This window comes from Bombina bombina, chromosome 2 (assembly GCF_027579735.1).
Source record: "Bombina bombina isolate aBomBom1 chromosome 2, aBomBom1.pri, whole genome shotgun sequence".
Taxonomy (NCBI): Eukaryota; Metazoa; Chordata; class Amphibia; order Anura; family Bombinatoridae; genus Bombina; species Bombina bombina.
In genome coordinates this window covers 399,331,384-399,345,592 of record NC_069500.1, presented here as the reverse complement: position 1 = coordinate 399,345,592, position 14,209 = coordinate 399,331,384, and the positions used below count along the sequence as shown (strand labels likewise).

Here is a 14,209-nt window from a genome sequence, read left to right as displayed (position 1 = left end):
TGATGAACATGTAGTTTTTTGAGAAGACCCTCTAACTTCTTATCCATGGGGTATTTGAAAGCACAACTGTCCTCGATAGGTATAGTCGTACACTTAGCCAGGGTAGAGATAGCTCCCTCCATTTTAGGGATCGTCTGCCAAGAATCCCGCACGGTGTCAGCTGTAGGGTACATCTTCTTAAACATAGGGGAAGGAGAGAACGGGATACCCGGTCTTTCCCACTCTCTAGCAATAATTATCGAAATTCTTTTAGGAACCGGAAAAACGTCAGAATATGAAGGGACCTCCATATATCTGTCCATCTTACTCAATTTCTCTGGAGGGACCACAATTGAGTCACAGTTGTCCAGAGTTATCAAAACCTCCCGTAGTAACAGATGGAGGTGTTCAAGTTTAAATCTGAAAGACATTACTTCCGAATCTGTCTGAGGTAAATCACTCCCTGAGCCAGACAGTTCCCCCTCAGACAGGGCCTCCCTTCCCCCCAATTCAGAACCCTGGGAGGATACATCGGAGATAGCCATCAGAGCATCAGAAGTTGCAGGGACCCCATGGGCCTCTGTCATACTGCGTTTGCCTTGTAAGGCTGGTAACTTAGATAAAACTTCTGAAAGAGTGGATGACATAACTGCAGCCATATCTTGCAGAGTAAATGAAGCAGACGCAGTGGAAGAACACGGCGTCGCTTGATCGGGCGTTAAAGGCTGTGACGCTTGGGAAGAAAGCTGCGGCGTACCCTAAATCTCATCAGACTGAGAACATTCTTTATCTTTACTAAAATAAAATTCTCTTTACATTGTAAGGCTCTCTCAATACATGAAGGACAAAGTGTAACAGGGGGTTCCACAATGGCATCTAAACACATGGGACATGTACTTTGCTCAATGTCATCCATGATAACAGAAAAACAAAAGTAAACTTGGTCGAGTCACAGAAGCAGCAATACTATTAAAAAATATATTACTGTATCTTTAAAAACTCCCTCTGCGCTAATTTCGATAGGCAAAAATACAGAGAGAAGCTTCCTTAATTTCTTTCACCCCTGCGTCGTTAGAGACTACAACTAAACTGGCCATAAAAAAATAACAGACACCTCCTACCTGCCTCCACGTGCTCAACACTACCACCCCTCGTACGGCGCACCTAAGGTCACTTGTAAGGATTCACAACAAGCGACCATAGAGGCCATGGAGAAACGCTGCCAGTCGGAACCTAATGGAGAAGTTACTGCGCGGAAAGCACGCGAACATCAAGCCCCGCCCATCGTGGGCGTAAACATAACCTCCACGAAAATAAACTATGAGCCGCCATTTACCGGTGCCTAACAAAGTTTACAAACTCCGGTACTTTCCCCAACGGCAGCCATATAAGTTCTTCCATACTGACACAGTAAACCAGAACTGCCCAATAAATTATACAGTGCCTATCACCATAATACCCCAACGCTTCTAGTCTCTTTCTTGTCTCAGAATGTCTGGGGAAATAAACATATGTCAGATCTCATTTTGTTGCACTCTGATGAGAATTAGCATATTGAGCAGGGAAACCCTTAAGTCTTTCTCCCCCTGATAGAGAAAAGTAAAGTGCAGTCAGAACTGGGATATGCTGCGGAGCCCCAGAAGTAGAAAACTGCACTTACCTCCATGCTGAGGAACAGCATGAAAACTCACAGTGTCAAGAGGTTCACTCTTCCTCCTGAGGTCCTGTGAAAATAAAGAGGTCTTATTTCAAATTTCTCTAAGACCAGCACATCAGAGCAGCATAATAATGGGAGGCGCAGCGAGGCTAAAACCCCATCAGTTCCCATAGCCAGGAGGCTATAACTTCAGAGGCTGATCTATAGTAAAATAGTACACATTGGCACCATTTAAAAATAAAAAATTCTTGATTGAAGAATCTAAACTAAACACCTCACTTTACCTCTTCCTATCACTAACACAGGCAAAGAGAATGACTGGGTTGGGGGGGGAAGGGAGGAGCTATTTATGCAGCTCTGCTGTGGAGCTCTTTGCCTCCTCCTGCTGACCAGGAGGCGATATCCCATAAGTAAGGATGAAATCCGTGGACTCGTCATATCTTGTAAAAGAAATCATTGTAACTAAATTTCGGAGCAAGAATATTACATGCCGAAATATAATGGAGGGTCAAAGTACATAAAAATGTATAAGTAAACATAGTTATCATACATTAATAGAACAAGACTGATATAAATAATTTAAAAGTAATTAAAAAGGCAATACAAATCACATAGTAAGGCAATTTGTTCAATATATAATTAATGATGGAATAAAATATAAATGATAAGTGTGAAAATAAAGTGTTGACAGTGCATAATCACTGAGTGAGTGACCAAAATGTGTATAATGTACAGTATATTGTTACTAGTATATGTAGTGTCTCTAATAATAAATTAAAATGAGTTCATTCAACAAGCGCTACCCAGGTGCTGAACTGAAACTGGGCCAGCTTCTAAGCTTACATTTCTGCTTTTCAAATAAAGATACCAAGACAATCCCTTTAAATCAGCACGCTTAAAGAATGCAGCAAAGAGCACAGGCAAACAATTATACACATGAGAATATTTTGGGATGCAAATACCTTCTTTTCTTTAGCAATACGCTCTGCACGGAGTGAAGCAACTTGAATAGGAGGCAGGGGCTTGTCATAGTTAATTCCACTGCAAAAAGAAAAAAAATCACTTGAGGCAAATAGATTATTGCAGTAGTAACAGAGTTGAATAATAAATCATTTTTTACATGAGTTGCCAGCAGTACTTTTCATTCCTTCCAGTTGTATTTTTTTTTACAGACTAAAAACGCTTTGTACAGCACAGAGACAAAAAAAGGAGATGTAGAAGGAGATGGAGATTTATCAGAGCATCTCAATGAAGTATATGCTAATTATGCAAATAAAGCTTGTAAAAACATAATTTATGCTTACCTGATAAATTTATTTCTCTTGTAGTGTATCCAGTCCACGGATCATCCATTACTTATGGGATATATTCTCCTTCCCAACAGGAAGCTGCAAGAGTCCACCCACAGCAAAGCTGCTATATAGCTCCTCCCCTAACTGCCATTACCAGTCATTCGACCGAAAACATGCAGAGAAAGGAAAACCATAGGGTGCAGTGGTGACTGTAGTTTAATGGAAAAATTACCTGCCTTAAAGTGACAGGGCGGGCCGTGGACTGGATACACTACAAGAGAAATAAATTTATCAGGTAAGCATAAATTATGTTTTCTCTTGTTAAGTGTATCCAGTCCACGGATCATCCATTACTTATGGGATACCAATACCAAAGCTAAAGTACACGGATGATGGGAGGGACAAGGCAGGTACTTAAACGGAAGTTACCACTGCCTGTAAAAAACCCTTTCTCCCAAAAATAGCCTCCGAAGAAGCAAGGTATCAAATTTGTTAAATTTGAAAAAGTATGAAACGCAGACCAAGACTCCGTCTTGTAATCTGTTCAACAGAAGCCACATTTAAAAAAGGCCTAAGTGAAAACCACAGCTCTAGTAGAATGAGCTGTAATCCCTTCAGGAGGCTGCTGTCCAGCAGTCTCATAAGCTAAATGAATTATGCTTTTTAACCAAAAAGACAGAGAGGTTGCTGAAGTCCTTTGACCTCTCCTCTGTCCAGAATAGACAACAAACAAGGTGAATGTTTGATGAAAATCTGTAGTAGCTTGTAAGTAAAACTTTAAAACATGAACCACGTCCAAATTGTGTAATAGACGTTCCTTCTTTGAAGAAGGATTAGGATACAAGAATGGAACAACAATCTCTTGAGTGATATTCTTGTTAGATACCACCTTAGGTAAAAACCCAGGTTGGTACACAGGACTACCTTAGCCGTACGGAGAACCAGATAAGGAGAATCACATTGAAACGCAGATAACTCGGAGACTCTATGAGCCGAGGAAATAGCTACCAAAAAGGAACTTTCCAAGATAGAAGTTTGATATCTATGGAATGAAAAGGTTCAAATGGAACTCCTTGAAGAACCTTAAGAACCAGCTTTAAGCTCCATGGCGGAGCAACATTTTTAACCACAGGCTTGGTTCTAACCAAAGCCTGACCAAATGCCTGAACGTCTAGAATACCTGCCAGACGCTTGTGCAAAAGAATAGACAGAGTAGAAATCTGTCCTTTTAAAGGGTCAGTCTAGGCCAAAATAAACTTTCATGATTCAAATAGAGCATGTAATTTTAAACAATTTTCCAATTTACTTTTATCACCAATTTTGCTTTGTTCTCTTGGTATTCTTAGTTGAAAGCTTAACCTAGGCGGTTCATATGCTAAATTCTTAGACCTTGAAGCCCACCTCTTTCAGATTGAATTTTAACAGTTTTTCACCACTAGAGGGTGTTAGTTCACATATTTCATATAGATAACACTGTGCTTGTGCACGTGAAGTAATCTGGGAGCAGGCACTGATTGGCTAGACTGCAAGTCTGTCAAAAGAACTGAAAAAAGGGGCAGTTTGCAGAGGCTTAGATACAAGATAATCACAGAGGTTAAAAGTATATTATTATAACTGTGTTGGTTATGCAAAACTGGGAAATGGGTAATAAAGGGTTTATCTATCTTTTAAAACAATAAAAATTCTGGCGTAGACTGTCCCTTTAAAGAACTAGCTGACAACCCTTTTCTCAAAATCATCTTGGAGAAAAGATAATATCCTGGGAATCCAGACTTTACTCCATGAGTAACCCTTGGATTCATAACAATAAGATATTTACACCATATCTTATGTTAAATTTTCCTAGAGACAGGCTTTTATGCCTGTATTAAGGTATCAATTACTGACTCGGAGAAGCCATGCTTTGATAACATCAAGCGTTCTGTCTCCAGGCAGTCCATCTCAGATTAGTTATATTTAGATGGTTGAAAAGACCCTGAGGTAGAGGGTCCTGTCTCAGAAGCAGAGACCGTGGTGGAAAGGATGACATGTCCACCAGATCTGCATACCAGGTCCTGCGTGGCCACGCAGGCGCTGTCAAAAGCACCAAAGCACTCTCCTGCTTGATCTTGTGCAAACCCCTCCGGAGGGAATTCCCACTCCCCCGGATGAAAAGTCTGACGACTTAGAAAATCTGCCTCCCAGTTCTCAACACCTGGGATAGGGATAGCTTTTAGACAAGAGTGAGTCTCTGTCCAGTGAATTATTTTAAGACTTCTAACATTGCTAGGGAACTTCTGTTCCCCCTTGATGGTTGATGTAAGCCACAGTCGTGATATTGTCCGACTGAAATATGATGTACCTCAGAGTTGCTAACTGAGGCCAAGTCTGAAAAGCATGGAATATCGCTCCCAGTTCCAGAATATTCATTAGAAGGAGGGTCTCCTCCTGAGTCCACTATCCCTGAGCCTTCAGGGAGTTCCAGACTGTATCCCAACCTAAAAGGCTGGCATCTGTTGTAACAATTGTCCCATCTGACCTGCGGAAGGTCATACCCTTGGACAGATGGACCCGAGATAGTCACCAGAGAAGAGAATCTCTGGTTTCTTGGTCCGGATTTAACAGGAGAACAAATCTGTGTAATCCCCGTTCCTCTGGCTGAGCATGCATAGTTGCAGTGGTCTGAAATGTAGGCGTGCAAACGGTACTATGTCCCTTGCCGCTACCATTAAGCCGATTACATTCATGTACTGAGCCACCAAAGGGCGCGGATGGAATGAAGAACACGGCAGAAATTTAGAAACTTTGACAACCTGGACTCCGTCAGGTAAATTTTAATTTCTACAAAATCTATCAGAATCCCTAGGAGGGAAACCCTTGATATTGGGGATAGAGAACTCTTTCCTTGTTCACTTTCCACCCATGCGATCTCAGAAATGCCAGTACTACGTCCGTATGAGACTTGGCAACTTGGATGTTTGACGCCTGTATCAGGATGTCGTCTAAATAAGGGGCCACTTCTATGCCCCGCGGCCTAAGGACCGCCAAAGTGACCCCAGAACCTCCATAAAGATTCTAGGGGCTGTAGTTAACCCAAAGGAAAGAGCTACAAACTGGTAATGCCTGTCTAGAAAGGCAAACCTGAAAAACCGATGGTGATCTTTATGCATCGTAATGTGAGGATAAGCATCCTTCAAATCCATTGTAGTCCTCTATTGACTCTCCTGGATCATAGTTAAGATGGTACGAATAGTTTCCATCTTAAATGATAGAATTCTAAAGAATTTGTTTAAGATCTTTTAGATCCAAAATAGGTCTGAAGGTTTCCTTTCCTTGGGAACCACAAACCGATTTGAGGAAAACGGTGTCCCTGTTCCTCTATTGGAACTGAATGGGTCACGTACACAATGCAAGAATGTCTCTTTCTTTATCTGGTTTGCAGATAAATGTGAAAGGCAAAAACTCCCCTTTTTTGGGGGGGAAAGCTTTGAAATCCAGAAGATATCTCTGGGGTATAATTTCCAATGCCCAGGGATCCTGGGCATCTCTTGCCCACGCCTGGGCGAAGAATGAAGTCTGCCCCCTATAGGATCCGTTACCAGATAGGGGTCCGTTCCTCATGCTGTTTTAGAGGCAGCAGCAGGCTCCTTGACCTGCTTATCTTTGTTCCAGGTCCGGTTGTCTCCAGACCGCCTTGGACTGAGCAAAAGTTCCCTCTTATTTTGTCTTAGAGGAAGTTGATGCCACACCTGCCTTGAATTTTCGAAAGGCACGAAAATTAGGCCTTTTTTGTCCCTTGATTTGGACCTGTCCTGAGGAAGGGCATGATCTTTTCCTCCAGTGATATAAGTAATAATCTCCTTCAAACTAGGCCTGAATAGGGTCTGCCCCTTGAAGGGAAGTTAAGCAGCTTATTTATTAAAGTCACGACAGCTGACCATGATATAAGCCATAGCGCTCTGCGCGCCAGTATAGTAAAAAACAGAATTCTTAGCCGTTAGTCTAGTCAAAGGAACAAAGGATTCAGAAAACAAAGGAATTGGCTAGCTTAAGTGCTCTAAGCTTGTCAAATATATTCATCCAATGGAGCCTGTAAAGCCTCATCAAGAGACTCAAACCAGAACGCCGCAGCAGCAGTGACAGGAGCAATGCGCGCAAGGGGCTGCAGGATAAAACCTTGTTGAATAAACATTTTTTATCCATTGGATCTAAAAAAGCACAACAGTCCTCGCCAGAGGTAGTGGTACGCTTAGCTAGAGTAGAAACTCTTCTCTCCACCTTAGGAACTGTCTGCCATAAGTCCCGTGTGGTGGCAACTATTAGAAAACATTCTTCTAAAAAATAGGAGGGGAAGAGAACGGCACACCTGGTCTATCCCATTCCTTATGAAAAATTTTAGTAAACCTCTTTAGGTATTGGAAAAACATAAGTACACACCGGCACTGCATATTATTTATCCAGTCTACACAATTTCTCTGGCACTGCGATTGTACACATTCATTCAGAGCAGCTAAAGCCTCCCTGAGCAACAAGTGGAGGTTCTCAAGCATAAATTTTAAATGTAGAAATATCAGAATCAGGTTAAATCATCTTCCCTGAGTCACAAATATCACCCACAGACTAAGCATATTGTGAGGTAGTATCAGACATGGTTCTTAAAGCGTCTGTATGCTCTGTATCTACCCCCAGAGCTGTTTTGCTTTCCTTTAATTTCAGGTAGTCTGACTAATACTGCTGCCAGTGTATTATACACAACCTTTGCCATGTCTTGTAAAATAAACGCTATGGGCGCCATTGATATACTTGGCGCCATTTGAGCGTGAGTCCCTGGAGCGGGAGTCAAAGGGTCTGACACGTGGGGAGTTAGTCGGCATAACTTCCCCCTCGACAGAATCCTCTGGTAAAATAAACGCTATGGGTGCCCTTGATGTACTTGGCGCCATTTGAGCGTGAGTCCCTAAAGCGGGAGTCAAAGGGTCTGACACGTGGGGAGAGTTAGTCGGCATAACTTCCCCCTCGACAGAATCCTCTGGTGATAATGTTTTTAAATACAAAAAATGATCTTTATTGTTTAACATGAAATCAGTACATCTGGTACACATTCTAAAATGGGGTTCCACCATGGCTTTAAACATAATAAACACAGAGCCTCCTCTATGTTAGACATGTTAGAACTAATAAAGAGACTAGTAAGCTTGGAAAACACTTTAAATCAAGTTAACAAGCAAATATAACAAACGTTACTGTGCCTTTAAGAGAAACAAATTTTGTCAAAATTTGAAAAACAGTGAAAAAAGGCAGTAAATCAAACGAAATTTTTACAGTACATGTAATAAGTTAACAGAGCATTGCACCCACTTGCAAATGGATGATTAACCCCTTAATGCAAAAAACAGACACAACAAAACTGCCACAGCTGAGCTGTGGATTACCTTCCCTATAACTGTTTCTATGCAAAATTTAAGCCAGCCATGTGGAAAAATTAGGCCCCAATAAGTTTTATCACCAAACATATGTTAAAAAACGATTAAACATGCCAGCAAACGTTTTAAAACACATTCTTATAAGAGTATGTATGTCTATTAATAAGCCTGATCCAGTCGCTATCACTGCATTTAAGGCTTTACTTACATTACTTCGGTATCAGCAGTATTTTCTTAGTCAATTCCATTCCTTAGAAAAATATATTACTGCACATACCTTAGCATATATCTCTATCAATCAGCCTGGTACCAGTCGCTTTCACTGCATTTAAAGGCTGTACTTACATTACTTCGGTATCAGCAGTATTTTCTTAGTCAATTCCATTCCTTAGAAAAATATTTTACTGCACATACCTTATTTGCAGGAAAACCTGCACGCCATTCCCCCTCTGAAGTACCTTACTCCTCAGAATGTGTGAGAACAGCAACTGGATCTTAGTTACGTCTGCTAAGATCATAGAAAAAACGCAGGCAGATTCTTCTTCCAAATACTGCCTGAGATAAACAGCACACTCCGGTGCCATTTAAAAATAACAAACTTTTGATTGAAGAAATAAACTAAGTATAAAAAACCACAGACTCTCACGACCTCCTATCTATGTTGAGACTTGCAAGAGAATGACTGGTAATGGCAGTTAGGGGAGGAGCTATATAGCAGCTTTGCTGTGGGTGGACTCTTGCAGCTTCCTGTTGGGAAGGAGAATATATCCCATAAGTAATGGATGATCCGTGGACTGGATACACTTAACAAGAGAAATAATGAACCAAATGTTGCTTGCTACATACACCTCATATTTATAAAAAAAAGTTTGCTGTATAAAAACATTCTAAGCCATAAGAATACATATGAATAGAAGCTGTTTGAATTAGTTAAGCTTCACAAATCACATATATGACATAACAGGACTATATGGCAATGCACACAGACAACAAATATATAAGAAACGTGTTTGACAGACTGTTTTGCAGGGCTATTCAGACCCTTTTATGAAGTATTTGATACACAGCTAATATGAAAGTGGCTAATTGATTCAACGACTGTTTAATGTTTTTGAAAAAAGACTTTAAGCGTTAACAAAAATGCATGATATGTGCAATTAATTATGTCATATCATGTAATTTTAAAAACTATTATTTTCTGCATTAAACACTTTGATCAAAAAAAAATCAGATTATCAATTGTGCAATTTTTTTATTTTTTATTAATGAATAGAAAATAGTGTAAACATTGATAATATATAGCGTTAAATATGCCAATACAGGATCTCCAGAGCTCAAAATGGTTGAATTAGAAAAGTCTAAAAAATCTAAAAAAAAAAGCTGCTTGAAAAGTGTTTTCTCATGGATTGTAATACCAGTGTCTAATTCTATCAAAGCAAAGGTGAAGTAAACATGGTACAAAGCACACGATACCTGGGTTTTCTAATATTTTTCAAACGGATTGAAATAGCCTCAAATCTGAAAACACCAGCATACACCATTTAATGAAATAAATCAGATTCCACAAAAGCCCCTATTTAACAAGGAGCAAGTGGACAAGGTTCCTAGGCAGGGAATTTGCTCTTACGGTAGTTACAATTGCACAAAAAGTCAATCACCCTGGCTGGATTAGTCTGTGGTTATGTTAAAGTGCCACCTCAGATGTAGCAGATAAGTCAGGAATGCAACGGTCTTAAGGGGACAGTCTAGTCATAATTAAACTTTCATGATTCAGATGGGGCATGCAATTTTAAATAGCTTTCCAATTGTTTATCATCAAATTTGCTTTGTTTTCTTGGCATTCGTTGATGAAAGCTAAACCTAGGTCGGCTTATATGCTAATTTCTAAGCCCTTGAAGGCCGCATCTTATCTCAGTGCATTTTGACAGTTTTTTTTACAGCTAGAGGGTGTTAGTTCACGTGTGCCATATAGATAACATTGTTCTCACTCTCCTGTGGAGTTACCTAGGAATCAGCACTGATTGCCTAAAATGCAAGTCTGTCAAAAGAACTGAGACAAGAGGCAGTCTGCAGAGGTTTAGATACAAGGAAATCACAGAGGTAAAAGTTGTATTAATATAACAGTGTTGGTTATGCAAAACTGGGGAATGAGTAATAAAAGGATTACCTATTTTTTTTAAACAATACAAATTCTGGAGTAGACTGTCCCTTTAAGACATTTGCCTCTAAACTTCCAGGTGAGTTGCACAGCAAGGGCTCAGAAGATGCATCTGTAGCATCAGAGATAGAGCCCGTCTTGTTAACAGACAAACAGACTTACTTAGTCTGCACTATAGGTTAGGGTGGGATTCAGGGGTGAGTTGACTTTGCACAACTAGGGCTTCCTTTCAGTGGTAATATGGGCTCTTGAACCATTTTTGGTTCTTACCTTTCTGTGAGAACAGAAGCATGCTTTGGATTCTTCTGGAATGGATTCATTCCCAACCTATGACCATGAAAACATTTTAGTTAAATTAAAGCTATTATAACTTTTACAGGATTTATAAAAATAAACTGCAATTAAAACTCCACATACATAACTCATCTTACTTTGTAGCAAGTAAAAAATGTGTCTGTTTTTAGTAACCACAGAAACATTACACAATTCATTTGACGTATATAATACTTCCAGTGTATTAAGCAATTGCAATCTTCTGGATAAGAGACAAAACAGTATTTTATCCCAGGCATGCTTTCAAAGCTACGCTAAAGAACACAGTGCCACCTACATCTAATATGCCACCGTAGTTCTATTTGTATTTATCTGTCTCCCTTTAAAGCATATTACACAGACTTATTATTATGCGGTGTCCATCTTCAGTAAAATCAGTGAAACATCCTTTGGGTAACAATTTTTTTCTTTGCCATAATTCTCTTTATTCACATTAAAACAACAGGATATTTATAATTGTTTATTAATAACGCACTAACATATTACACATGAAACCACCTTAACATGAGATGACAGGTGTGCTTGTGAGCTAACATTCTGAATTAAAGGGACAGTCTACTCCAGAATTTGTATTATTCAAACATAGAGATATCACCCATTCCCCAGTTTTGCACAACCAACACAATTATATTAACAAACTTTTTACCACTGTGATTATCTTGTATCAAAATTTCTGCAGAATGTCCCCCTTAACTCAGGGCTGTTTACTACTTGCATTTTAGCCAATCAGTGCAGTCTTATTTGTAACTCCATAGGAGTGAGCACAGTGTTATCTATATGGTACACATAAACTAGCTCTGTCTTGCAGTGAAAAGCTTATAAAATGGGCCGAGATAAAGGTGGCCTACAGGGGCTTAAAACAGGCAGAGATTTAGAGTTTTAGATGTTATAAAGTATATTAATATAACAATATTGGTTATGCAAAGCTGGGGAATGGATAGTAAAGGTATTATCTATCTTTTTAAACAATAAACATTTTTGGAGTAGACTGTCCCTTTAAAAAAAAGGGAGAGTTGAAAGGGAAAGTGAAGGATTCGAGACAAGAACAGCAGAGAAACATCTGAATGTAACTTGTATGCATACCTGAACAAATGTGTTTTAATTCAGAAAAAAGTGGGACCAATGGCACTATTTAAAATATTTCCAGGACTTTACATATCCATATATGAGTAGTTGATAACTACATACCCATTATTGGATTTCTGTTGCTATGTATCTAGCATAAATAGAAACTCAAATAGTGTTTTTAAGTCCACTACAAAGGATACATATATACAGAACTCATAATCCCAAAATGTATTGTATTTTGTAATAAAGTGTAATAAAGTTGCACACACTTTATTACTAAATACAATACATTTTAGGACATTGCGTGCAGTATATATGTATCCTTTGTAGCGGACTTAAAACCACTATATGAGTTTCTAAATGTGTTTTTATGTAACTTTCAATGCTGGAAAGTTGGAACCAGGAATATGAAGAAGTAATGAGAGAGAAGGAGAAAGGTAGGCCATAAGCACGGTGAAGAGGGTGCAAGACTAATTGCAGGACATGAGCAGAAATATAGAACAGTGCAGGGTTAGCGATGGGTTTGCATGAAAGGAACAAGATTTTTAAACAACATAATTTACCTCTAAGGATTATTAAACGTATTATAGTAATGGCTCTTTAAGACAGAGCTCAAAGCCTCTTGTTCCAACCCTTATATGCTATCACTTCCCATTATGCTCCATGCAATGTTAAAGGCCAAAATACCCAAATGTTGAAACACTTGAAAGTGATGCAGCATAGCTGTAAAAAGCTGACTATAAAATATCACCTGAACATCTCTATGTAAAAAAGAAAGATATTTTGCCTCAAAAGTTCCTCAGTAGCCACATCCCATTGTAAAGGACTTCTAAGCAGCAAATCAGTATGTCTGTCCTGGGACAGCTAAGGGGTTGAGCCTTGTGCACTCTCATGTTATTTCCCTATTCAGTTTAAAGGAAGTTTACTATGAAATCTCATGAGAGTTAAGTGAAATCTCATGAGATCACAGTAAAAAAGTTCATGACCTCAGCACTGTTGATGCTGATTGGCTGCTGTTTTTTCTTAATTTTTTTTTTTTTTTTTTTTTACCTGCAGCTGGGAGCAGCTGAGTATAATTTTTAACACATAACTTACTCTGCTGAGCTGAGGAGATTGTGAGGTAAAATATCTTCCTTTTTTACATAGAGATGCTCAGGTGATATTTTCCTGTCAGCTTTTTACAGTTATACTGCATCAGTTTCAAGGGATTTAGCATATGAGTATTATGTCCCTTTAAGTCAAACAAAGGCAGAAGGAAATCATAATAGAGGAGCTTCAGGGGAAAAAAATCAACCTACTGAACAGCAAAATGAAACATTATAAATGGGTAATCCCTATGTGCCGTGAAGAGACTCAATCATTAAAATACTTTATTTTCATATTGTACTGTGACATGACCCAGAAGTAATAAACTACTAATGATCACATAGCACAGCTTATACACCATGAAGCAGAAATGATATGGTAAAGACAGTTGTGAACATTTTGTTTAGATTAATGCGATCAATTCTTTTTTTCTATGGTTACATACATAATGGTATACAATGACAAAGTTTCAGTTACATAACAGACAAAAACAACATTTATACTTACCTAGATTACAAGTAGTGTGTTAACATTAGTGTGCACAATACTGAAATATCGCGCCTGCGTGCATATTAGAAGTTGAAAGTAAACGCGACTACACAAACACAAACAAAACTTGCACTTGTCGGGTTAGCGTGACTAAAGACATTGTATAAAGGGCTAGGGCTAAAAAAACGTTGCATCAAACAGTACAGGCTAGATTACAAGCTAATGAGCGCTTGTATTACAAGTTAACAGCAATTCAAACATAGGCTTACATAGGCTCCAATGGGAACCTCATTCTGATGCTGTCAGAGACGGAATCAGAACCTAAGAGCAGCAAAGGGGGTAAGTAGTGCAGCGATTGCATTTGTAAATATATATGTATATGCTGATATGCATATATATTTATGTGTTAATATGTGTATATACACATATTAACAAATAAATACAGGGCTTGACAAACCCACGAGACAGAGAGCCATTGGCTCCTAGAATGTTACCCCTGGCTCCTAACTTTTTTGGTTATTCTCCATATATCTATAAAGAAATACCATTGTCTAGCTTCTAAAAGCTTGTCTGGCTTCTAAATAGTCTTTCTGGCTCCTAAATTTTAAACAGATTTGTCGACCCCTGAATAAATATATATGTGTATAAGCATATACATATATATTTACTAGGAACACACAGTTCCCATAGACCGCAATGTAAAGGCACTCCCACCAACTTTAGACCCCCAAAACTGGCCAGTGCA

At 39.0% G+C, this 14,209-nt stretch overlaps 1 protein-coding gene across 1 annotated transcript in view; it reads right to left on the bottom strand.

Moving 5' to 3' along the window:
• Window positions 1-14,209, bottom strand: part of LOC128648916 (E1A-binding protein p400) — a 684,550-nt gene that overhangs the window by 143,596 nt on the left and 526,745 nt on the right. Inside the window, exons 41-42 of the mRNA XM_053701874.1 lie at window positions 10,759-10,815; window positions 2,599-2,677 (exon numbers count right to left, since the gene is read on the bottom strand). Of these exons, the coding sequence (XP_053557849.1) occupies window positions 2,599-2,677; window positions 10,759-10,815 (136 nt within the window). The remainder of the gene's footprint in view (window positions 1-2,598; window positions 2,678-10,758; window positions 10,816-14,209) is intronic.